The following is a 27,420-nucleotide window of genomic DNA, read 5'->3' on the forward strand; positions in this document are numbered from 1 at the left end:
CATTATGGTTCTTTATCCCTAAAAACAACTTCAGTGTGTATTTCCTTAGAATATAGCCTTACATAAACATACTAATTAACAACTTCATTAAATTTAAAATTGATATAAGGCTATATTCTACTGTACCATCCATATCCAGTTGGCCTCTCCAATATAGAATTCCAACCTACGAGTAGTTAATTGCATTTAGTTGTCAAGTCTCTTTAGTCTCCTTTAATCTAGGACATTTCCACAGGTTTTTTTTTTTTTTTTTTGCTTTTTATAACATTGACAATGTTTATTGTCCATAGCATTGTAATACTGGATAACATCTTTTAAAAAAATTATATATTTTTTATGTTGATCACCATACATCAGTTTTTGATGTAGTGTTCCATGATTGTTTGCGTATAACACCCAGTGCTCCATTCAATACGTGCCCTCTTTAATACCCATCATCAGGCTAACCCATCCTCCCACACCCCTCCCCTCTAAAACCCTCAGTTTATTTCTCAGAGTCCATAGTCTCTCATGGTTCGTTTCCCCCCCTTCATTTTTCCCTTCCTACAATCTTCTTTTTTTAACATATAATGTATTGTTTCAGAGGTACAGGTCTGTGATTCAACAGTCTTACACAATTCACAGCGCTCACCATAGCACATACCCTCGCCAGTATCTATCCCCCAGCCACCCCATGCCTCCCACCGCCCACCACTCCAGTGGATAACATCTTAGTGCCTGGGACTGGGTTGGTGCTTATGTATTGCTTGAGATCTTGAAGACAGATAAAATTCCTAACAGGAAAGAAAAATAGTGAATGCTCATTTTGGCTCTAAGGACTGTTAGATTTTTACTTTGCTGTAACTAGTAAAGCATATCTCATGCAATTGTTTAAAATTAAATATTTTTTTAAAAGATTTTATTTGACAGAGAGAGACAGAGTGAGAGAAGGAACACAAGCAGGGGGAGTGGGAGAGGGAGAAGCAGGCTTCCCGCTGAGCAGGGAGCCCAATGCGGGGCTGGAGCCCAATGCGGGGCTCGATCCCAGGACCCTGGGATCATGACGTGAGCTGAAGGCAGACTCTTAATGACTGAGCCACCCAGGCGCCCCTAAAATTAAATATTTTAACATAAGGGTATCTAGCTTTATTTTACATGGTTGCCTTTTTTTTTTTTCCTTAAGTAAGCTCTATACCCAGTGTGTGGCTTGAACTCATGACCCTGAGATGAAGAGTCAATGCTCTACTGACTGAGCCAGCCAGGCATCCTGGTTGCCTACTCTTTAGCTGACATTTTGCTGATTCAGTTTTACAGTTCGCCTTTGTGGAATTTTAATTTTTTTTAAAAGACGTTTAAATCAGTCATTTTTCCTGATCTGCAAATGAGGCAAAACCAACAGTGAGTAACAACCAATTTTGTGACTTACAACATATTTTATCTAGATTAAATTAACATTTTAATCAATAGATTATAGATAATTTATATACTTTAGGTCAAAATTCTGATCCTTTGGATAAAACCTAACCATTATTATGGGAAAATGGACATCAAATTAGTATCAGAGGGAAAATATGACTTTTTGCATGCAAGATGAATAAGAGACTACAAAACAGGTTACACTAATCTCAATGAAGTACATACACAATTATATTTAACATAGTAGGTGAAGAACCTTCCTCATTCTACATTAAAATACCTGAAGATGCTAATCTTCCTTATCCTAATGCCCATAGTACTGAATCCTTCAACAAAACTTAATCATCTTCTGTATGGATATTTTTTCTAATTTTTTTGTGCATAAATCTTACTACTCTACCCCAACCCAATCATAAACAGAAAACCAGGAATGATTTACATTTTTCTTTATAGTATGCATGGTAGGTATTCAGTCAACACATATGTTGTTGATGGAAGTAGAAACTGATAAAGTGCTGCAACATATTAATACAGACAAATCAGGGTCTTAAATCCTGAGTGCCCTTTTTAGCTGGCTGTGTGGACTTAAGTCACAATTTTGCTAAGTTTCAGTTTACTCACCTGTAAAATGGGGATAATTATAGCTCTTGCCTCCTAAAGGCAGTGTAAGGCTGATATAAAAGCTTTGAAAGTAATTAAACAAGGCTTGTGAGATGGGTCTAGTTTGGCCACCATTTCCATTCTACATTTCAGTATTCAGCATAGTGACTTAATGTATTTTCAGGCTGACATTTATGTCTATACTTGTATATATCGCATCATTCACAAACAGCTCAACTAAGTCTGAGTCACCCATAAAGATGGGAAAGTGAAACAAAGTCATCTCCAAAGCACCCAAAATCCCAGGTAGGGCCTCACCTGAGGTTGAGTCAGGATTCTGGAGGTAAATTACGAACCACTACAGGATACAGGGACCCCAAACTTGCTGGTGTAAAAGTCTTCAATTCTGTGACAGAAATGGAGTCCCAGTGCTCTAAATCACATACAAATCACTTGGGAATTTTCTTAAAATGCAGAATATGAAGAATATGATTTATTAGGTCTGGGGTGGATGCAGAGCTTCTGCATTTGTAGAATGTGTTTAGTGCAGTATTTTGATGCTTTTACTCTAAAGACCAATGATGAACGTACTGACACTGTATAAAAGTTCAGGATATATAGAAAACAAGAGCCATGTTTACAAAATTCTTTATTTACATTTTAAGCTCACATTAAAACCTTTAAGAGAGAATGGCTAAGATGAAATATACAAAGTTGATATCAACACATACAGATTAATTTTTATCTCAAAAGAATCTTATAGATGGCTTTTGATGAACTCAGGGTTTTGGTTTTTTTTCCCCACAAAACTAGTGTTCCCTTAAATCATGGTGTGAAAATGTCTTCCCACAAGAATAAAGTTAATTCAAATCATTCAAAAAAGCTGAGCAATAAAAGGCTAATTTTAATAAACAGCTATCCATATGCCATAATAGTTTTCTTTTTTAGAGTGTTGAGATGTTCAAATAGGTCCAAATATGATATGATAAATAAGTTTTAAATATGGAATGCTTTGGTTATTAGGCTTTGACTTGGCTTTTGGCATTACTTGTATATCATTCCAATGAGCCATTACAGGTAATCCATTCAAAACAAGACTTGCTTAATACTATGACAAAGCACTTAGCCTTGCCTTGATAGGGAATACCTTTAAGATGCTGACAATAGCAACATATTTCTCTTTTCCTTCCCTCAGGAAAAAAAAGAAATGAAAAAAATAAATTCATTCCCACATGTTAAAGTCCACCATAAAGTGGACTTTTTATTCATTCTTAAAGAAAAACGTTCTTCATAATAATACCTGTCCTGGGTATTTGTACATTATTGAAACACTAGACCTGTAAGAGCTCCTTCTATATTGTGAAAGCTTATGATTTTGTAATCTATTTATGTAAAATATGCTCAAGATTAAATATATAAGCAATGTATTTGAAGCCTCTGGGAAGGATTCACATTTAAAATAGTTTTAAAATCCAGGTTTTAGAAAAATAAATAAAATACTGTGATCAGTTCTACCCCACCCCCTCTACTTTTCTCCCTTCACAATTTGAGCTTAAGAGTTCAGGCTTCTAAAGAGCAGAAGAAAGCAAAATAGAATAACGCAGGTTTTGTGATCCACACTTTCTTTGTCTTAGCGTAACATATTATCACAAAGGCAAACTTGACTCTTTCCTTGAAATGAATATCCCATCTTCTCAGACTAATTTAAATAACTCTTAAGAAAGCCAAAGAAAGTTTAACCAGTGCTTTTAACAAACAAGTAGCTAAATGCCTATAAAAGAATACATAACTAGTGATTTTTAAGAGTGCTATTATAAAGTCTGAAAGCAAAACCTAAACATTTAAGTTCAAATTTAATCTCTTTAAAAGATTTTTTAAAAGCTGTAAATGCTATTATAAATTGCCAGTTAAATTCCCACTCTAGGCTACAAAAATAAACTGCTGCACAAATGTATAAATTTAAGGTAACTTCATGTTAATCTTTTTCCCTTTTATAAGTGCAGTAAAACAAGAAATAAAGCACCTAGATGTTGATTCAATTAATCATTTGAGCAGCATTTTGATTTTGGATAAAGGGATTCTAAATGTAGTCTAAAACTTTCCAGAAAGTCATATTTACATTCATTATACAGCATTTTATATACACATAAATATAGATTTATGAGAAATTAACCTACACTTTTCGTAATGTAAAAAACAACAAAAATTACAACACATGTGATCACATGCTAAAGCCAGTTATTTGAGAAATCTGCTTGGTGTTCAATTTTGATAGTAATAACCTTGAGTAACTTGAAGCATATCACATAAATACACCACAGATGCATAGTTTATTTATGACCTTAGTCCCCTAGGTCTATCCACAGTTTTAAGTGAAAAACATTCTCTGTTAAAGCCAATGCCATACAAGTACTTGGGTTGACTAGTAATGTTTGCACTGGGATGAAAGATTAGGGAAGGCATGATAGCAGATGTGACATGTTTTGAAGGGTAATTACAGGAAAGGATTAAAATTAATTATTTTTCCAGGGAGAAATCAGGACTTTCTGATAGTAAGAGCTATCCAGACCTGAAAAGGTTTGTTTCATGAGTTTGAATTCCAGTACCACAAACGGCCATACCTTGTCAGAGCTCTTGGAGTAAGGATTTCTGTGTTGGCCCTAGCTTGTCAGGTGGGACCAACAGATGGTTAGGCCACGAGGAACCTGAAAGTTGCTTGATGCAAATTATTTTGTTGAGATTTTTAAACATCATATGACTTCTTAGGCAGTTTTCGTGAATCTTTTGTCCCTGCCCATAAAGCAGTGCGTGATTTTGCTGTTACCGGTCTTGTAAATCGATGGGTTTGGCCTTCCAGGAATACATCAGAGTGAATTTTTCTTATCTAATTGCTGTTCCACAAAAACAAGTAGGTCACTAGAATGAGCTTTGTCAGTGTCCTAAACATAAGTCCTCCACCAATGGCTGGCTGGCTGGCTGAAGTAGGCTGAGAAGCAAAGCTTTGATTTGGGGGAAAATATTTACCCATCGTAAAAACGTTGACTGCTCTATAAAGTTCTGGTCTTGAGAACTGAATGGAAACAGCTATACCTGTAAGACAGCTAGACCTGTAAGAGCTCCTTGGCACTTTTTTACCTCAGATGGCATGCCAGTCCTCATCCGAGTAAGAAATTAAAGATTTTATTTCAGAGAGAGAGAGCACGAGAGGGGGGAGGGTCAGAGGAAGAAGCAGACTCCCTGCTGAGCAGGGAGCCCGATGCGGGACTCGATTCCAGGACCCTGGGATCATGACCCAAGCAGAAGGCAGACGCCTAACCAGCTGAGCCACCCAGGTACCCTCAGAGTAAGAAATTCTTATGATCAGATTTGAAGTGTTAGAAGAATAGGAAGCATGGAAATTTTAACCTATGTTAAGCAAATAACTCTTCCATAAGTTTTTAGCTCTAAAATCAAGGCTTTTCAGAAGAGTAAATTCACCAAAAATATCGAAATAAAAATCACAGAACAGCTCTAAATATAAGACAAATAAGGTCACATGGTTTATGCATTTCAGATTCTTAAAGAGGCCCTACAGTGTTTCAGGAAGACCATTCAAAGTATTGTTCCCTGAGTGCTTGAAGCAACCCTAAACGTAAGTTCATGAACTCCAAGACTTGAGAGAGAAACCCCCATGGTTTGCTTATCTCTCTTCTAAGAGTAGCTGTTTACTCCAAAGTGATTTGTTCAATGCTTTCCCTATAGTTCAAATGCTTTTAAGAACGTGGCTTTATCCATTTTTTAGAAGGTAAGCTCCCCGAATGAAACTTCTAAGGAGGAAAAAAAATGTTTAAAGTACAGTTTTAACATTAGTTAACAGTGCAGTTGAATAAATCAGTTGTACATCTAGAATACATCAAGGGTGGTAATACTGTCATAGCTGTTAAAAGGTAGAGTACTATGGACTCTGGCTTTTCTGACCTCTGTGGTTATTGAGCCCAGGGTCTGTTACCAAAGAACCAAAAGTATTAGAAACAGAATGACTTTTCCATATTTGAAGGTGTAAGAAGACATACATTTGTTTTTTAAATAAAGGTCAAAACAGTAGGCTAATCAGATCTCAAACTTTAAATATCTGGCATTTACACATAGCTTTATATATAATATTTAAAAAAAACTCATTCAAAACTGGGGTTTTAAGACTCTTGCATCGTGTTCATATATCTACCTTTTTGGTGGCTATTAGGATATTTTTTAAAAATTCAAAGCTTGGGAATAATTTAGTCTCTTTGGAAGAACTAATTATAATGAATGGAGACCAGTTCTGTTGCTGGCAGTTTTAGGTTGAGCTTAACTTTAAACCATTAAAGGTTTAAACAACAAATGGTTGAGAGAACTTACTGAAATGTTCCATCCATTTCAGTAAAGTGCACAAATATGAGTGTATCCTTTGGCTTGGCTATGACCTCAAGGGAGGTGTAGAAGTCAGTGGTGCTGGTGCCAGATTCCTGACTATGTTACTGAGGCTGGCAATCTTCTCTTCTAGGAGGTAATTTTTCTTCTCCGCTGTTTTTTGGCGCTGTTCAGTCATTTCCAGAGCTTTCAACAACTGGGCATTTTCAACATACAAATCCTTCACCATTGCATCTGCTTTAGTATTCTTGTAGAGCTAGAAACAGAACCAGAAACATCTTGACTCCATTTCTGTAATTAAGTTTAAAGGTGTGACATTAGGACAGTTGTTCATAAAGGCAAATGACGTCTATCAATTATATTCTTCTATTTTACAACACAGGTTTAACATCAGACCTGGCATCAGGGATGCAAGTAGAGCAAATCCACTTATTCCAAGCTGTTTCTTTGCATGCTGCTTGTAGAAGTCACTAACAAAAAGAACATATTAATATTTGAAGGCTCAAAAATTCAAGTCTTTTTCCACCTAAATAAATTAGGTATTACTTTTTCATTCTCTAAAAATATATCAAAATACTTTTATAGTTTCTGAGGTATAGAGTATGAACTTTAACTCTGGGAAGCTCAAGCACTTGTTAAGAACATTCATAGCTATAACCTACTGTTTATTTTAAAATTTGGTCCATGTATTGTATACAACAAAGGTAAGATTTGGGCAGTTACTTTTCCTTAACTCTTCCCCTTTTGCATAGTAGAGCTTGTCTAGAAGATATATTTTAATTTTTAGGATTAGAAGATATAGTCTAGGTTGGGCTGGGAAAATTGGTCAGCAGCCCTGGGATAATTTTATTATAGTTCCTATTAATGTATTCCAATCCCCCTTTTCTCGTTACACCTCATTTTACACCCAGTTTTAACCAGGGCATCTGAAAGTACAGAGTTTTTAGGGAATAATGAACTGAAGCTTAGCTAATTTATTAGCATTTCAAAAGGCAATGATAAAGATGGTGACACTGAAGCCCAGGACCTAGATGACTGGCTGGTGTAACATACTCGCCTACTCTATTAAACTGTCCTAAGACAACTTTTCATCTCTCTCTCTCCCCCTTCTTTCTTCACTTTTAAAAAACACTTTGATGGCTCTTCATCACCTACAGAATGAAATTCAAACTCCATAGCTCAGCACTAAGGGCTCTCTACTGCCCACTCCTCCTTATTGCTCTAGTTTCTTCCGCTTCTTTCAGGACCGTATGAACTGTTAATGCCAAAATGTTTGTAGATGTCCACACCCCATATGTTGTCATAACTACATGATGTTCCCATAGCCTACAATGTCCTTCTCACATTTCTTCATCTGTTCAAATCTTACTCAGCATCAGTACTTGGTTTAAGAGGCCTTCAGGAAACTTGCTTTAAACTCCTGAGTTGGATCAAGTATTTCTTCTCTACGTTCTCCTCTGCTGAAGTGGACTCCATTTTCTTTATTTTTGAAATTACTACCTTGCCAAATGATCGATACCTTGTAAGTGAATTACAGTCCACATGAGCAGGATTTTGTTTTGTTCGCTGCTGTATCTCTAGTGCTTAGAACAGGACTTGGCACACAGTAGCTATGTTTTGAATAAGGGAATGATTAAAGGATTGAATAAATGTGTATTGTGTAAGACTTTCTTTCCATTTTGTGATTAAGACATTGGGCAAAGGAAAGTTCCAGTCTACCGCTGCATTAAGACCTTCTTTTGGGATGATTCTTCTTTTTATGTATCTAGAAAACCAGGTTGGACAGTTTCTGCCCCCGCCCCTCAGTTCTTCATCTCAGTTTCCAAAGCACTACAACACGTTCTATAAAGTAGTCCTTTTTTGCATGTCATCAGTGGTTACACAAATACTTTCTAAACACAGGCCACACCTGCCACCAGCAGGTGAAAAGGGTCAGTCTCCATAGTGGTCCTGGAATTCTGGGTCCCTATTCTAATTCAGAGCACAGCATTTTGGGGTCTGGTTATAGCCATAAGTACTTTTTGAGGTCATCATAGCTGTTGCAAACAGGAAAGCTAAAGTTCCATTTATCTTCCAGTTTTTTACCAACATAAATTTTCTGTTTATTTCCATAGAATATTTCCTGTCTTGGGCAAATAAAAAAAATCTACAAACATTAAATTTGAGCTGCTGAACTTTGTTAGGAATTAATTCGTTAGGTCCGTGTCAGTCTCTGTTAGCAAACGTACATTTTTGAAATTGTGGACCAACCTGCCTTAAAAGAGCTTTGGGAAAATAATGTAGAGAATACAGAATTCATACTTCTGGAGTGGTATGGGGGAGAGTGAATCCTAAATTCTGCTGTACATCTGTAGTAGCATTTGCCTTTATTTGACAACAGAAGTGAACAAGTTAATGGCGATAAAGGAATGGAAAACTGGAGTTAAAAGTGGAATGTGAGGTGGGTGGGTAGAGGTGACCCGGGAGGCTCACTTGTTCTTTGAGCTGATTCACTTTATCCTGAAGAAGCCTTTTCACCAGTTTCAATTTCTGTTCAACTTCCATCATTCGTTCCTCCATGACGGTCACTAGTTGCTCCTGGTTTCCCTGAAAGGAGGAAAAAAAGGGTATTATCATTGGAAAATCATGCCATACTAAAAACACTAGTAATTTATTTTTCCCCACAAGATGCCTAAAGAAAGGACAGGAAATGTTTGCCTTTGTAACTGGAAGGGTGGATTTCTGGAGAAATGGGGGTTCTGAACATTGCATGGGTTGCACGTTAGAAAAGAAATCCTATCAGAGAAGGAATCAAAGATTAAAAAAAAAAAATCTTACCTGTGTTACCATTTTCCCCTGAGATAAAGCCATATTCTTAAAACCCATAATTTAGTACCTGTGTGCATCTCCTCTAGTAAGATGGGTATCCAAAGTAAATTAAACTATGGTTATCAACCTTCCATCTGTGACTGGGGCCTTTGCCATACTGTGGGTCTCTCAAGAATAAAACAAAACTGTGTTTATTCAGGATCACCTAACATTTCCAATCAGCTTGCAATGTGCAGGTCCATTTCTCCTGTGTGAAATGGCTGGTTACTGTGATGTGAGGGTGTTTGTTAGTGTTCCTTTCCTCATAACAATCAGCCTCTTCCTGCCAGTTACTGTAGTCATCTGTTTCCCATTTTGACTTGTCAGTGTGAAGCAAACATCTGCATTGAGGATGGGTTTATCATAAAAGATTTAAAATTAATAATTCTCTTTCCACACACGACTCCTAGATAAAATAATAGGGCAGAAGAAGACCCCCGGCTGCCCCTCCTCTCCTCACACAACAGTGATGGATGAAGGAATTCCGTGGGGTCTGGAGAGCCCAAGGACACAGAGACTTAGAGTGCAACCAACGGCCTCTCTCGGCAGGCCACTAAAATGTTCACATACAGAATTTCAGATTTTAAAAGGTTCTTCAAAACTCAGGTGTTAGTGGCTGATGATATAACTCCTCTTAAAAGCATGCAGAATGACCAAACATGGGTGGAAAGCCAACATTTGTTTGGATAAAATAACAGCATTTATTCAAATATAAGCAACTAAACCATGTGACCAATTTGAAGTCAAAAATTGTAGTATGTATAAGTCTAATGCAGAAAGTAAACCTCAAGAAATCAGGCCTTGAGAACATCTAGCTTTAAAAAAAATACTATATTTTAAAAGATATAATGGCTTTTTCAAAGTTCAAACGTAAATGGAAAATGCCTGATTTCTACTTGCCTGAAAAAAAGCAAAACAAAACAAAACAAAACAAAACCATAACAGATAAGTCGAAGAACATGGAACATGGCAAAAGAGGAAAAACAAAGGCAGTCATATATTTAAAATTTATTTTATTGTCAAAATTTTCCTTTTTCCTGTCAAAAAAGCATTATACATCTTATACAAAACAGTATAAATAACCCAAATTTTCTTCCAATTCCATATATAAAAGTAGTACCTCTTGTTAAAAATAGTTACAGCATATGGAATGAGAAAATATATAGAATACATCCTTTTAAGAATCTCAAGTCCACACTCTTTAAATGGTATAAATAAAACGATTCAAAACAAGCTGAAATTTGTGAATTTGATTCACAAAATCTGTCATTTCTACATTAATAAATAAGAGACATAATACTGCAAAGGCAATAATAATAATGATTTAAAAGAGCACTTGATTCCAAAACATTTTTCAGCTTATGTCTCTGTGTGTGTGTGTGCACGGGGTGTATGGGTGTGTGCATCTGAGTATCTGCCATGGTAAGAAATGCCATCAATAGCAGCCCAGTTTTCACAGGTGCCCAATCCTTCTGTAGGAATCTGCATGCACTGCTCGCTGCTCCGGTAGCAAGGCCTAGAGAAAGAAGGCAAGTGGTACACTTCACCCTGATGTCAAGATTATGTTTTGGGAGGAGTCTAAATTCACACATTTATAATGCAAACAATTTTTAAAAGCACACGAACACTACATATGCAAGCAAAGCAACACACAGGCAGAAGACATCACATCACTCCACACACAGAGGCAACATGCAGATTCTAACAATATTCTGTCGTTTTAAAATTAATGGCAGCTCAGTTACCAGAAATAGGAGAGTCTGCAGTGGCATTCTAGTGACAGCAATAAGCAGTCCACTCTGCCATCCAACTGGAGAAATTTTTTTTCTTTAGTACAAAAATCTTAACAGTTTTTGTCTATCTAATCCTGAAGTAATCGGAGTAAAAGGATATTGTTTTTAAACACTGGCAGGTAGGGTAGAAGAGCATGCTTTGAAAACTGTGTGTATGAGAAAGCAATAGATAAAATCTTCGCCTAATCCTTTGGTTTAAAATGTCTGTTAAAAACTGAGGTCAAGGGCGCCTGGGTGGCTCAGTTGTTAAGCGTCTGCCTTCAGCTCAGGTCATGAGCCCGACATCGGGCTCCCTGCTTGGCGGGGAGCCTGCTTCTCCCTCTCCCACTCCCCCTGCTTGTGTTCCCTCTCTCGCTGGCTCTCTCTCTGTTGAGAAATAAAATCTTAAGAAAACAAAAACTGAGGTCAAGGTTTTATAATTCAGTTCTGTAATGAATTGTTGGAGCATCTGTTCAACACCCCACCAACACAATTTTACTATTTGGAAACTGAAGTGGAATAGCAGCAACTTCCAAAAACGTGAATTTTTAAAGCACAGAAGACAAAATAATTTTAAGGTTTTGTTCAAAAGATTAGCTGACAGAAGCATATCATGACAAAGCACAGATATCTACTACTAGAAGGGGAAGACAGAACTGCTCCAGGGTATAATTATAGTGCTAATTTGAGACAATTACAGAGAAGGAGGTGGGGAAATTCCTTATGAAAAGTCAACTGAGAGACAACAGAAGAAAAGCATCCAAACCAGATTGAATTTAGAATTATACAAACTAAGGAATATTTTTATTTTATTCCTAGTTCTGAATAAACAAATTGGGCAAGCAAAAAGCATGAAGTGCTTCATTCCTAGTCAAGCTTTTTCAGAAGTCTCAAGAGAACTATTTGGAAACCCAGCTTGTATCAGATTGTGTCTGTAGTGCGCTAGGATAAGGCTAATTCAAAGGAAAAGGGAAAAGATGTTTATTTCCTTAAGAAGAGGTTTTCAAACTTGATCATTCTTAAAAATTAAGTTAAATGAAATACATCAACTCAAGTCACTGACTACACACTCTATTAGTTGTTTAAAGTCCCCACTTGTGAATTCTATGGAACTCAGCAGACTGTACCCCTCTAGTACAGGAAAACCCAGGTTGCTTTGTTAGTAATGCATATCCTAGAGTTGTACTTGAATTCTGTAATATTTTTGGCATCAGACAAATGTGAAGTCAAAAAACGTTAGGTCACTTGTACACTACGCTCAAGCGATCCTGAGACTTCATCAACTACGAATGTGCAAAGGAGACCCAGAACACTTCATTCCCCAGCTTCAAAGCTGAGAGTGCAAGAGCATCACTGCAAAAAAACCCAAACAAAACCCCCAAGTAACACTGCAGTTCTGTGGATTTGTCATACAGGTAAGATGGTGCTCTCTGACAGAGATTTAGGTTCTTTATCCCCACCTTTGAACGGGTATAACTTTCCCATAAACAGGCCAAATGAGGTGAGGTGAGCTGAATTAACCAGCAGGGAAGAAAGAGCCTCATACCTGCGGTGTGTTGGTTTCGGAGGTCCTGTTTTCAAGTTCCTCCTGCAGGCACTGGTTTGTCCTCTCAGCCTGCAACAGCTGGTGTTGAAGCTGCAGAAACTGCTCCCTGGGCACCATCGGGCAGGCTTGCTGCTGGCGCAGCTGGAGATCCCAAGCATGAGGGGATGGGCTAAGCATCACAGTGGACCTCAGGTGCTGCTTCTGGACGACAAAGGCAAAGCCCGGGTCAGCTGCAGTGCTTGGCAGCACAGAGCTACTCTTGAAAGTGTCAAGCAGAGTGAATGAAGCCGATGGATTCATTAGTGGCCTCTCAGACCCCCTGATAACTTGAAAACAGGACAGTACATGACTTGAGTAGAAGTAAGTCATTGGGAAGCGTCATTTTCCTTAGGAGATAATATAATTAGTTTTCGACTTAAAACACTGTACTTCCTCACTCTTGAGTGACTGTAAGGGCATGAGGTACACGCTATATATAATGTGTCTAAATTCTACTTCATTGTCTCCTTATACTAGAACATTTAATTACGCCTCGTTAAACAAACAAAATGCAGACAGGGTTGGAGTAAGCAAAGGGGAGAAAGTGGTTATGCTTTAGGGTTTTGCCACTTTACTTACCATTCATAAAGATTCTTAAAAGCAAATGTTCAAGGACTATATATTTTCCAGGATAGACAAAGAATCTCATATCTAAAATTCTTTTACCCTATTTCAGTTTACCAATGTTCAACTCTTAAATAGCACTATAAGATAAGCAATTCTGGGACAAAGGGTGATATCCTAGAATCCCCGGGAATTGAAGTATATGGAACAGAAATAGTTGTTCAAGGCAATGAGGAAATGATATGTGTATCACATGCCAAAGCTGGGGAGAGGAAAAAGGAGAAGGAGAACACACTGCATTTGGCCAGTGAGGCATGCCACTCCACATCTGTCGACACATTCAGCAGACAGAGGACCCCGCAGAAGGCATGCAATGAACATGACCAGACTCAAGTACCAGACTCAAGAAACAGCTCCTCCAGGCTTGTGAGAAGGGAAAAAGGCCCTCCACGACACAACTATAATTAAATGTCATGAAACTTCAGAGCCACTATCCATTTCCTTAAATCTAAATTTCTGAGGTGGGAGATTACCCATTTTGAAATTTTCTAATTGTAGATTCAGAAACCCACCATTTTATTTTCAGGACTAAAAAATAGGGAGAATTATGATCCCATGATTTTATATCAGCAGGATGATTTTCTTCATCTAGGTCTTTAAATACTGAGGAAAATCCTGGTGTACATGGAAACAGAGACATATTCCATAGTTAAAGTAAAATGAATATTGGCTCTTACGTATTTACTAACTGTTAGAGTCAGTAAAAATGATTACGTGAACAAGGAGTCTAATGAGATATCTCCATGCTATGAAATGCATTGAAAGAGAATGTTCTACCTTCACACACTAGCTCAGGCAGAGAACTGCACCCTTCTCTGCTAGTTCCAACCACAGAGTTCTAGGTGCAGGTTAGCCACAGACAAAACAAAAACAAAAGAAAATTACAGGAGTCATAAAAAGAGGAAGAAAAGTATGAGTTATAAAAAGAGAACAGTTAAAACTGGGTATATTATATACCTGAACATGTGTGCTCTAGTCAGGAAGGACTTATAAAGGACAACATTTACATTTCTCTGTATACCAATTTTACAGACCTTAAAATGTCTCATAGCTCTCATCCTGCAACTGCTTCCTCACCTACTGTGATTTGGCTAGTTTGTGAACTTACCACCTTTACCTCCACCTGTCCCAACAGAATTATTTAGAACATTCCAGGTCTAGTCTGGATGGACCTGATACTAAATACTTTCATAGTTTATATTCTGCATCTCCAAATGGCAATTTTGTTGCTCAAGTGTTGGAACTGTTGGCTAGGCTGACTTGAGAACTGCTGATGCAGATTGTAACACTTTTCTTGAACCTTCAAATTCAGTTATTTAGAGAACATTGCCTCATGTCGTTGAAAAAGCCCTGGAGTAGGAATTAAAGATCTCAAATCACTAGACTAGGAAAAGGAAGAATTTAATTGCCCTAGGCTATGGGTACATATTGTATTAGCTGTGACTTTTTTTTTTTTTTCTTTGAAGATTTTATTTTTAAGTAATCTCTACACTCAACACAGGGCTCAAACTCATAACACTAAGATCAAGAGTCACACGCTCCAACAACTGAGCCAGCCAGGGGCCCCTAGATCAGTGACTTTTAAACTGACATAGAAGGATGAGGAGAAACTCCTTCCCACAAGGGAGGACATACATCAGATTAGAATCGCCTAGAGAGCTTTTCTTAAAATCCTTGATCCCAAAGATTCTGATGTTGGAACATCTCCTCCCCCTGCCGCCTGCCCCTCACCCAAACCCAATGAGAATCCCTGCCAAGTCAGAGGAATGTACCTATCCCTCAGGTGAGGTGCACACAAAAAATGGTGTGAAAACCACTGTATGCGCCCCAAAGTGGCCTCATCTATAGATGTCAGAACATAAATAAAAACCCACTTTGTAGGGCTGGTGGGATAGGGAGTTATCGTTTAATGGTTAGAGTCTTTGGGGTGATGCAAATGTTTTGGAAGTAGCGGTGAGGGTTGTAGAACACTGTGAATGTAATTAATGCCACTGAATTTTAAAATGGCAAATTTTGTTCTGCATATATTTACCACCATTTAAAAAATTAATATAACAAAGTCATCGAAGTATATACTTTAAATAGGTGAGCTATATGGTATATGAATTACATTTTAATAAAGCTGCTGAAGAATCCAATTTGTATCGGTCTGTACAGAGTTAATAGCTGTCTTATTGCCTAAAGAAAGTTTCATTAGAATAGTGTATGAGATGTTCTTTTCAGTGTTCCGATGGAAAATTCAAGTCTTTCCTTTAGTTATTCAGCTCTAGTACCATGAACATCCGTTTACTTCATCCATTAGCAAATATTTACTACTAGATCAAGGAGAAAAATAATGAAGGGAAATTGCTTATGATAGTTAAACATGTGAAGTGGGGTTAGGAAGAGAGAGAGGTTTCTGAGGCCGGCTAGAGCAGGTGGGAGATGGATGGGCCTGCTGGCAGAACATTTGGGGAAGATCTACCAGTGACTAAGTATACCCTGTTACTTTTCAATTTGGTATGAGACATGTGGAGCTTAGCTTCAGATATCTTATTCATCACAGTATACAATTATTTCATCAGAAAGCATCTCTACATCTAAACACAGCGTGCAGCTCAAGCTTTGGAACACATTTATTATGTGCTGTCAGAGAAAGAAAAAAAGGGTTTGGAATTTCACTATTTATAGTTTAATCTCCCTATTAGTGGATAAATCAGAGAACATAAAATTGGCAGAAACCTCAGCGGTCATTTAAATGTCAGTGTGACATATCTGCCCATATTTCACATTTAAAAACCATCTATTTAATCTCTCTCATCCTATAATTCTGGCTCTAAAATATTTGTTTACACACGACTTTTTAAGAGCACAAAAAGATGTTTTCTACCCATGCCTCTCTACCTTAAATAAATTTTACAGTTCACCACGTGACATTTTCATCTACCCCAAGCAAAGTATCTCAGTGAAATTTGTATTGTTAAGGAGGATTTGTACGTAAGTTGTTTTATATCCTATCATTGTCTTTAGTATTCAGAAAGCAGTCTAGTAGACTGGAAACTCAGTGTCCAAGCTGACAAGTTTTACAACTCCATTTTTATATTTAACAGATGTACCTCTCACAAGGCAGTGCTGAGTTACAAATGTAGTAATGAACAGTGACAGCCCTGGAAGATTAAACTTCTAAATGCTAATGCTCCCAAATTCCCTGCACGGATTTCCTAACTAAAGAGGTTGTTAGCAACCCATCTGTAAAACACTACAATAGGGAAGGTGTCAGGAAACTGTTACAACCTCAGCGGTGGTGGGGGAGCTCTGGGTCTCTTGGCCAAGATCAGACAGAGTCCCTGCCACCTGAATTTGTGGAGGTATGGGTCCTTGCATTTTAGAATAGTCAACATGATTCCTTCCTCTCTGAAGCAGTATGAATTCCTGTGACTATGTAATGAGCAACAACGTCTATCAAACTTGGTAAGACAGACCAAAGAATTCAGCTTGGCAGCATACTTTTTCACTTTTCTTCATAATAGGAATTCAATGCTATGCTAGTCTCTCCCAACAAATGGCACATTCATGGATTAAAATATTCTTCATAGCTAAGGCCAGTTGCTTAAAAACTTACCTCCATTAGCTGCTCATCCAGTTTTACTTGTTTCTTTTTCAGGCCTTCATTTTCCAAATGAATCGTTTCTAATTCTCTTTCAAGGGAATTCATCTGACTGACCTGCTAAAAAACAAAAAAATTCCCTTTAAAAAAACGAAACACACTTGAGTTGCTCTGCTTTATTTTGACAAATTTATGCTAGTCAGAAATCTTAACCCTTGGAAGAAAGCAGAGTTCACTCATTGAAGGAAAACAATATAATTCAGTGCACTGATTACATTTAAGTAGGATAGTTTTTAATCACCATTGCTTCCGTGGAACAGATTCCAGAAGGCACCTGGCTTTCAAACTTCAGTGTTGCTCACTTAAGAAATATATCCAGGACATAGTCCACACACATAACCAATTATAAGTACATATCACTGAAAGAGAACTTTCATGAAATGAAATTTATCCTTACCATGAGCCATGGACTCTGATATCTTCTAGCATATCTTATTAATAAAAAAGGCTGATATTTCACTAAATCAATTTCATGATCCTCTACTATGGATCTGCAGTGGGAAAAACACTGTCTTAAGGCAAAGTTTAAAGGCTTAAAACTGAGAGTAAATAAAACCTGAGTTGGAGAACTTTCTCAATTTTAAAGATGAAATTTGAAGATTTTGTGAGTATCCATTTTTAGAATTCTCTATTATAGGAGGAATGTAATGAGCTACATGACCCTGGAATTCAGAATATTGCTAAGTAGAAAATATATGACACTTGTAGAATCCTGATTTTGGTTTCTATCAAAAAGAGCTGAGGAGAGGAACAAAAATTGTTAAAGAGAAGTGTAAGCTTTTCAGGTTAAAACTATCATTAGACTTTTCCCTTAGCAGCTGGATGAAACCCTTTATCTTTCTGAAAAGTTTATATACCTAAAACTGAATGGTGTTTCCCCGTTAGAGCACAAACCAGTCTTCTTACTGCCTATGGTCATGATAACTTTCACAAACTTAACATTTTCATACAGTTTTTTTATTTTAAGATTTTATTTATTTATTTGACAGAGAGAGACACAGCGAGAGAGGGAACACAAGCAGTGGGAGTGGGAGAGGGAGAAGCAGGGTTCCCGCCGAGCAGGGAGCCCGATGCGGGGCTCGATCACAGAACCCTACGATCATGACCTGAGCCGAAGGCAGACGCTTAACGACTGAGCCACCCAGGCGCCCCATTTCATACAGTTTTTATAACAGAAGTAATTGATTGTTCATCATTCTTCCCAGATTTTTACATAAACCATAATTTTCAGAAGAGGAAGATAACAGTGAAAACTCTGAGTTTTAGTTTAGAAGAAAAAAGAAAGAAAACAAATTAACAACCAGAACTCCCAGGGTAACACTGGTCTTAGAACTCTTACTTCATGGAACAAAGTACAGAAAGCAAACTGAGTGATGCTACGGTTTAACCACGTGGTAGCCAGTCTCCAAGATGGTCCCTACTGATCTCCACCTCTTGGGGTTTACAGTGTTGTGGAGTTTTCCTGTACCAGGGTTAGTCTGTGTGACCAACAGAAGATAGCAGAAATGATGGTGTGTCACTTCCAGGACAGCTTATAAAAGGCACCACAGCTTTTGGGATCTCTCTCCTATCACTCACTGCCATGATCTGAGAGAAGGCCCAGGCAGTGAGGAGCTGAGGTCTCTGTAATCAGCCAGCAAGGAATAGAAGCCTCCTCCTAACAGTTGCATTCCTGAACTTAGAAGTGGATCCTTCAGTAGCAGTGAAACCTTCAGATAAATGCAGTCCCAGCTGATGTGTGGACTGCAGCCTCATGAGCCCCTCAGCCAGAAGCACTCAGCTAAGCTGCTTCTGAATGCCCCACCCACAGAAACTGTGAGACAACAAATGTTTGTTGTTTTGTTACACAGCAATAGGTAGCTAACACAGACCATATTAAGATGTTTCTAATATTCAGGATATATACATTTAAAAATAGATTTTACTAACTTAAAAGGGCTATAATACTACTGAAGATTAAGCATCTTCATTATGAATACTTAAAGTTAACTGCTCCTTTTCAACCATCCCTGAATCAAAAAGAACTATGATACTATTTGATAAGATTACGAAAGTATAGATAGATGGAAGAACCAAAATATACCACTGTAATCAATCATTTTGTTGGAAGCATGCAGGGAAAAAAACATACACATAGGGACACATCATAGTAAAGAAACAGACACATGGTATAAACTCTTAAAACTCACCTTCTTATTAGTAGGAGATCGTTCCTTTTGAAACTGTTCACACTCTCTCTTCAAGCTCATCTTCTCTTGCTCTGTGGGCTTCATAGTACCTGATGGGTTTAGATGTTTTTGGTGCTTGGGGGGAAGAAGGTTGGATTCCAGCTGACGGACCTTAACAAGAACAGACGTGAGAGGAAGAAATGTTAATATAGTCATCTAGCAAGAAAGAAAAAAAATGAACATAAGGAAAGTTGTTTTTTTTTTCAGCACTTGGGTTTTGTTGTATTTTTTTTTTTAATTCTTTTTTTTTTCTTTAAGATTTTATTTATTTTTTGACAGAGACAGCGAGAGAGGGAACACAAGCAGGGAGAATGGGAGAGGGAGAAGCAGAGAGAGAGGGAGAAGCAGGCTTCCTGCCGAGCAGGGAGCCCGATGCAGGGCTCGATCTGAGGACCCTGGAATCATGACCTGAGCCGAAGGTAGACGCTTAATGATTGAGCCACCCAGGCACCCCAGGTTTTGTTGTATTAAAAACACTTTTTTTAAGATTCTATTTATTTGAGAGAGAGAGCAAGAAGCAGACTCCTGGCTGAGCAGGGAGCCCCGATGTGGGCTCGATCCCAGGACCCCGAGATCATGACCCGAGCCGAAGGCAGCCGCTTAACCGACTGAGCCACCCAGGTGCCCCAAGTCTGCCAATTCTTGAACTCTACTTTTTTGGATTTCAAAAGATCCTTCGAGGTAAATCTATTTTTAGTCTGTATGGGTCTAAAAATCCAATGACTGTAAGGATCAGACTGAGAAGAGGGGACCTCTGGATCTACCAATCAGCTGGGAGTCAACAGTGTGGCGTGGCTGTCAAGAAAACAGATGTAGTCCTAGGCATTTTCTCTCTGATAGGAGCATAACTCTTAGGAGTCAATGAGGTGATGGTCCCATCCACTTTGTACTGGACTGTTCACACCTGAAACAATGCATTTATATCAACCAAGTTCCATGAGTACAGCTACCATGTCTGTCTTGGTCGAGTCTGCACCTTCAGTGAGAGCAGAGTTTCTGACATAGAGCAGCTGTTCTAAATGACTATCTGTGGCTCTTCAGAGAGTTCTTCCTTAAAAGAAGTGTTTAAGCATAGGTTCATCATAGTTGGTCAGCTACTTAGCAGAAGTAAAGAATATAAACATCCATTTAGTGGTTGGAAAAGATCCTCTTTAGAGACCATTCTCACCTTGAAATGCTGAGTCTTTAAAAAGGGGTACCTTTGGGCGCCTGGGTGGCTCAGTCGGTTAAGCGACTGCCTTCGGCTCAGGTCATGATCCTGGAGTCCCGGGATCGAGTCCCACATCGGGCTCCCTGCTCAGCAGGGAGTCTGCTTCTCCCTCTGACCCTCCCCCTTCTCATGCTCTCTCTCTCTCATTCTCTCTCTCAAATAAACAAAATCTTTAAATAAATAAATAAATAAATAAATAAAAAGGGGTACCTTTTCTCTTACAAGGAGTTAGCCCAACAAGATGTGAGTCTAATTTTGCCATTTTTGTACTACCAGTCTTGGCAGCTAGTCCATTTGAGTGGAGAATATATAGTTAACATAATTTCCATGAGGCTATTCTGGATAGGAGGATTAAAATCACTGATTTTAATATTGAACTGATTATACAGAATGAAAAATATTATATAAACATACCAGGGTAAAATTACTTGCTAGTAAATGATGAATTATACATTCTAAAATAAGTCTGCCATAGCAGAATACTCAGATCCATACCCTAGAACAGTTTCAATCATGTCAAACTCTCATCTTCCTATCAAACTAAGTATTTTCTTTTCTTTCTTTTTTTTTTTTAAAGAGAATTCTTTTTAAGATTTATTTATTTGAGAGAGCAAGAATGAGAGAGAGAGTACATGACGGGGGGAGGGTCAGAGGGAGACGCAGGCTCCCCGCCGAGCAGGGAGCCCGATGCGGGACTCGATCCCGGGACTCCAGGATCATGACCTGAGCTGAAGGCAGTTGCTTAACCGACTGGGCCACCCAGGCGCCCTCAAACTAAGTATTTTCAATCCTACACCACCATCTGCAGCTTTTCAGTTTACCTTCTCCTGGGAGTGCGTGAGTTCCGCTTTGGTGTTCCGCACCACGGTTTGGAGTCTCTCGTTCTCCTGCCGAAGTAGCTCCTGTTCCTCCTTTATCAGATGATCCATCTTGTCCCAAGTCAGCCAGTGCTGCTGCGTAGGGAATCCTGATGGATGGGTGGCTATTTCTGGGCCCCAGTTCTTAACAGCAAAGGGCAGAGTTAAGCCTTAAAAACAAGCTGATTTGAGTGTATTTACTCAATGACAATAATTCTTAGTAAGCACCTCTTATTCTTCATGTCTTCTAATGGAGGAGTGAATGTCTGTGGTATACACAGATATAAAAACAATATTTTGGAAATTCTGTTTAGAATGAAAATCTAAATCTATTTTGGCAAAATAGCCCCAGCAAGTCTAATAGCAAAGATGACTGTAGGGCAAGTCCAGATTCTATATAGAACCCAAGTGCATAGAGATTGGTGGCCTTAAAAATTGCTTAATCTTTGTGAAGTTAACCCTTTGGCCCCAGATAACTATTCTTTTGGTTAACAGAGGACACAAAGGGAACTTCAAAATACACTGCTAACTTGAAAGCTTTCACAAGCTAAACTCTTTTCACATTTGCAATCAGATCCTTTTTTAGAATCCAAAGCACATACTGTCCATATAATTGAGGCCTGAACTTCAGAATATGCTTTTAGTTACCAAAGTGATTTTTTGGACCCTGGAAAATGCTTTAAAAAAAAGTAACAAGTAGGTAGGGCTTTTGCTTTTTAAGCCAAAACATGAAAAAGAAAAAAAAGTTACAATCTCATTTTGAGGAAAATGTCAGCCCAGAAGTAATTTTAAAAAATGGAAACAACTGTTTTCCTTTAAAAAAATAAATAAATAAAAAGGAGGCATCCGGATGGCTCAGTGGGGACAGCATGAGACTCTTAGTCTCAGGGTCATGAGTTCGAGCCCCACACTGGGTGTGGAGCCTACTTTAAAAAAAAAAAAAAAAATATATATATATATATATATAAATAAAAATAAAAAGATATAAAATAACTGGATTAAAATAACTGTCCTACTTTTACTGTAGGACAAAATCTTAACATCTCCACAAGGCTGACATCTTTAATACCATTTTTCATTTCTATGCACACAGGTGAAGCAGCACTTTGATATATTAAAATGAGACACACTTTATACAATACCGAAATGTTTTAGTTTTGCTAACTCAGCATGGTCCTCTGTCTTGCACAATACAAAAAATAACCTTGTCACTGTGGTTCCATTTATATGAAGTTCAGAAACAAGCATCCCTAACCTACGGTGGCAGACAGTAGAGAAGTGGTTCCCTTGTGGTTATCAACTGGAGGGGAGACCAGAGAGTCTGCTGGGTGCTGGAAGTGGTCTATATTTTGAGCTAGGAGGTGTTTACACAAATATAAACATATGCACATACATACACAGGTATGTAAAATATACTGCTGACTTTTGAACAACACAGGTTTGAACTGCACAGGTCCACTCATATGCAAATTTTTTGATAAATACAGTACAGTATTGTAAATGTATTTTCTCTTATGATTTTAGCTTTATTGTAAGAATACAGTATACAATAAGAACACAATATACAAAATGTGTGTTAATTAACTGTTTATATTATTGGTAAGGCTTCCAGTCAACAGTAGTCTTAATGATTAATAGGTAAGTTTTGGGGGAGTCAGAAGTTATATGTGGATTTTTGACTGTGCAGGGGGTCGGAGCTCCTAACCCCTAGGTTGCTCATTTATGTAAACACACACATACATCTGTAAGCTATAGACTTAAAATCTGTGCATCTTATACCTCAATAAAAAAGAAATTACCTTGTCACCAGCATTCTGAAGTTGTTTATATAAAGACATCACTTCTTGTTTTAAAGCCTCCTTTTCCTGCTGCGTCACTTGTAGGTCAGATTTAATCAGCGACATTTGCAAGTTTACATTCTGCAGGGTGTCTTCTAAACTCTGAACCTGCATCATGAGAACAATCTTACACTTGACACAGATCCTCACAGTCTCACCAAAGCCTGTCCAGGAGTGAATGAGCTAAGATAAGAGAATTCCAAGGTCTCTTCTGTTTCTATTTAATTATATACAGCTCTTTTGAGTAGCTCAGTGGAAACCCCAGGTATTACGTATATTTACAGGACATTGTATTTAGGTCAGTGACGTGGAACAGGGTCTTGCTGATACAGTCATCTGGTATATTAGCAAGTGGTGTCTTACAGAACCAATGAGAACCAAATGGCATGACAGAAGATGGCTTTACTGAATTTTGTAGAAATTGTGTTTTAGCCAGTGGTGTTGGTTTGTAAAGGACTTCTTAAAAATGAATATATATAGCTGTCAGAACCCTACTCCATGCTAACATCTAGTATATATTTTAATTAAAAATAATTTAAATGTATAAAAGTAAGGTTGATAGAGATCTTTAACAGGGCATGAATCTGCCTTAGGAACCCTTTTTCTAAATGAGAAACAAGCAGTCCTTTCTACACATTATTCTCCAGCTTTCATAAGTAATCTCATAATGATGAGATAATCTCATAATTCTAATAATGAGCTTTGAGGGAACTGTTCAAATTATTTCATCATACTATAAGCATGTGACAGGTCTTAGTCAAGTTGAATCATTCTGAGCCCTCTTAGCCAATTCCACCCGGAATATTCTTTCTACTGGGAGTTCTGTTGGAATATCCAGGAAAATATTAACTAGGCAGATGAAACAAGAATTGGCCACATACCTTGTCCTGTGAAGCCGTGAGTTGGGACTTTAAGGTTTCCCTCTGGTGTTCCCAAGACTTCTGTTCTTGCTTCATAGTGGCAATTCTGTGCTCTAAGAGACTTGATTTTGCCAACTGTTTCAGGAAAAGAAAAGAGGGAATGGGGCATTTTTCAACACATATCTAGCCTCAAAATTTCTATACCTCTATATATGCTGAAAAGACCAAGCACCAACTGTTTACATGGGGGAGCAGGGCAAGGTAAAAGAAAGGTGTTTTCCTGGGGGGTGGCTCAGTTGTTAAGCATCTGCCTTCGGCTCAGCTCATGATCCTGGGGTCCTGGGATCGAGCCCCTGCTCCACGGCAAGCCTGCTTCTCCCTCTCCCACTCCCCCGCTTGTGTTCCCTCTCTCCCTGTGTCTCTGTCAAATAAATAAATAAAATCTTTAAAAGAAAAAAAAAAAAAGGAAGATGTTTTCCGGACTCCCTTTCTACCTTTAATTTTGAGGAATCTCTTCTTTTTGGCAATTTCCATTTTTCTCTCTCATTGCCTCACTGTGGGTGAGAAATGGTAGGCTGGAAGGCAATTAGAAATCTCAAGGGGCCCCTTGGTGCCTCAGCCGGTTGGGTGTCTGACTCTTGATTTCAGCTCAGGTCATGATCTCAGGGTTGTGAGGTTGAGCCCCGAGTTGGGCTCTGCGCTGGGCATGGAGCCTGCTTGGGATTCTCTCTCTGCCTCTCCCCTCCCCGTAACCTTCCTCCTTCCCCAGTCTCAAGAGAGTACCATAATAGGAAAATACGGAATACCTATCAAGGCAGGTGGGACAAAAGCAGTGTTTGGGGCTTTGCTAGGGAAAACAGAAAAAAAGTGCCTATGTAATAGGTCTCAGATTATTAAAAGCAACCATAGTTGTATTATATGTTAATAGTGATATATTTAATGATATACATTAAGGGGAGCCTGGGTGACTCAGTCAGTTAAGGGTCTGACTCTTGATTTTGGCTCAGGTCATGATCTCAGGGTTGTGAGATCGAGCCCCAGGTTGGGTGTGGAGCCTACTTAAGGTTCTCTCTCTCCCCCTCTTTCCCTCTGTCCCCTGCCTCTGCTCGTGCTCTCTCTCAATAATAAATAAATGTTTAAATAATATACATTAAGTAACATGGTTATATATTAAAATGAGATAAACTACATATTACTGTATATAATAATTATTAACCAACGTACACTCCTGTCAAAATCATGACCTCCGGAATGCTTAGATCACATAAGGCCAGCTGAAATGTTGTTCTACTAGGACAGTAGGCTTGGAACAATTAGGCTAAAATGGGAGGCCCAGATGCCACTGTACAGAGAAATGCTCATTACGGTATACACTATACAATAATGGTTAAAAAGTCTTATGTTTACTACCTTATCCACACAGCTATTTAATTCTTCACTCAGAGCTTCCTTTTCTTTGAGCAGTTTTTCATTGTAGCTTAGAACACTAGAAAGTTTTTGCTGGAAGTCGGAGAGATCAGGACATCTGTGCAGCTGTAAGAGATAAACAATCCCATCACATCTCATGGCTGTATTTATAAAGAGGTATTTATAAACAGGGCATTTTCATGGTTGCTGCTATTTCCTTATCTACATAGATATTTCAGGGGACATATAAACTCTAGGGGACTAAAATTAAATTTAACAAAATGTTCCCTGCTACATTCTCTCCATTCTCCAATTGACTGCCAAAACGTCTGCCCAGAGGGATTCACGTAGACAGACACGTTACATAATGGTCCTCGCTTTCTGTTTTACCTTCAGGGTAAAATAAGTAACATACTGCCATTCTGTCATCAATTTAACTTGTGTACGATACAGCACAATACATTTTCCTCAGGCTTTTTTAACGAGACAAAAATCTTTTTCAGAAATCTCAGTCAAGACTATAGAATTGGCATGAACCAACAAGTACTGTGAATCAATACAAGGGCAAGTTTTCAAGCTAAAACAATCAGTGTTTTTCAATTTGTTCCATGTGCCCTTCCCTTTGCAAGAGGCCAAAACTGACTTGCTTAGGAAAATGTTAAATGTGGACACACAGGCTTCCTCCTCTCTACTGGAATCAAGACAAACCAAAGACAGTTTCTGTTCCGTTTCAGCATCTGCCTAACTAGGATTGACATTCTGGGCCAGATAATTCTTCGTTTTGGGGGGCTGTCCTGCGCACTGGAGGATGGTTAGCAGCATCTCTGCTTTACCTATTAGATGGCTGTTGCACTCCCCTTCCCACACACCACTTGTGAAAACCAAAAATGGCCCTAGACATTGCTAAATGTCCCAGGGTGGGGGAGTAATTCCCACCTCCCCCAACGACTGCTCTAAAGAGACTGATTGTTTCTTATACTTCTTTACCCTTCCCATAGTTCCTACATTTTTAATTTCCCTCTGTTTCACTTGGCTTTCACATATTCAATTATTATTCATTATGATTTTATGGCCATCTTTCTACTTCATACCTTACGTTCTTTCACATTTAGCTTTAGGGGTAATACGACAAAATAGATTCTAAGGGTTGAATCTTCAACTGACAACAAATCCAGCATACCTTACAAATCTAAAGTCAGAAGAACGTAGGAAAACATATTTTAAAGTAGCTGGGCTTTGGTTTACTAAAGGACCTGTCTCCTTTGCTCACTACCTTGCTCCTCATCCCCAGACCCTCACAAAGCCTGGTACCATTTTGGGTGTAGAGACTGGCATGAGACTTCTGCTGATGCTACTTGTGTTCCTTTTCTGTGCAACAGAGAATTTCTCATTCACAAAGTACTTTTTACTTGTATGGGTTCTACAGCAGCACATACTTCCTAGGTCCAAGCTGTAGGGCAGCAACAATGGGCTGATACTACCCCACTGTTGTAATCCCAAAGAGTCCAGGTGCCATGATACAACTTCTAGCAAAAGCAGACAGGGCTCACCATTCTTCCACTTCACTATTTATAAACAACACCTCTGTAAAAAATACACAATAAAAATGTACCAAATGATGTCCTCCTCATGCTATTTTACTCCCCAACGCACTCCTTTCCTTCTGATGCTTAGCTTAGTGAAGTCACAAAACACGCACTTCTCATGCTGTGGATCTGGACTCCATCATTAAACATCTTAAAGACTGAACAACGGATTTTCAAAAGGTAAAGGAGAAAAGTATTCCCATGGTAATTAGGATGAACTTGGTAATAACAGCTTTGGAATACTTATGCACCAACAGAAAGGCCCTATGAGTTTTAACTTCTGGAATGTTGATAACGGCAGACAGTTTCTGTTATGGCAGAAGAGATACACTTTGCAAAGCAGCATCTGACTTGAAAAGGTTCTTATAAAGCTCCTATCAGGTACCAATCACTAGGCATTACAAGGGACACAAATTCCCCGGAAGTCTTACAATCCTATTAGGAAATCAAGACTTATAGGAGTCAACTACAGACCAACACAAACATAAAACTCAGTGGTAGAGACTCAATATTTCAGCATTCAGAGGACACCTTTATGCTCATAGGCTGAACAGATACAAGCGAGAGAATTTTATA

At 38.4% G+C, this 27,420-nt stretch overlaps 1 protein-coding gene across 7 annotated transcripts in view; it reads right to left on the bottom strand.

The window, feature by feature from the left end:
• Window positions 1-2,627: 2,627 nt before the first annotated feature.
• The window catches only part of NIN (ninein), a 97,766-nt gene continuing 72,973 nt past the window's right edge, over window positions 2,628-27,420 (bottom strand). The window contains exons 23-31 of one of the 7 annotated variants that reach the window (XM_045900826.3): window positions 25,262-25,384; window positions 23,873-23,986; window positions 22,953-23,099; window positions 21,118-21,297; window positions 19,048-19,197; window positions 16,814-16,915; window positions 12,550-12,750; window positions 8,857-8,970; window positions 2,628-6,640 (exon numbers count right to left, since the gene is read on the bottom strand). In XM_045900826.3, coding sequence (XP_045756782.1) covers window positions 6,431-6,640; window positions 8,857-8,970; window positions 12,550-12,750; window positions 16,814-16,915; window positions 19,048-19,197; window positions 21,118-21,297; window positions 22,953-23,099; window positions 23,873-23,986; window positions 25,262-25,384 — 1,341 coding nt within the window. In that variant the 3' untranslated portion in view covers window positions 2,628-6,430. Of the gene's footprint in view, window positions 8,971-9,054; window positions 10,748-12,549; window positions 12,876-16,813; window positions 16,919-19,047; window positions 19,198-21,117; window positions 21,298-22,952; window positions 23,100-23,872; window positions 23,987-25,261; window positions 25,385-27,420 lie in introns of those variants that run through there. The other 6 variants (XM_045900825.3, XM_045900830.3, XM_045900829.3 and 3 more) reach the window with 6 other exon arrangements.

Source organism: Mirounga angustirostris, unplaced genomic scaffold (assembly GCF_029215605.1).
Source record: "Mirounga angustirostris isolate CCGP_5_RB_7025 unplaced genomic scaffold, mMirAng1.0.hap1 SCAF_9, whole genome shotgun sequence".
NCBI lineage: Eukaryota > Metazoa > Chordata > Mammalia > Carnivora > Phocidae > Mirounga > Mirounga angustirostris.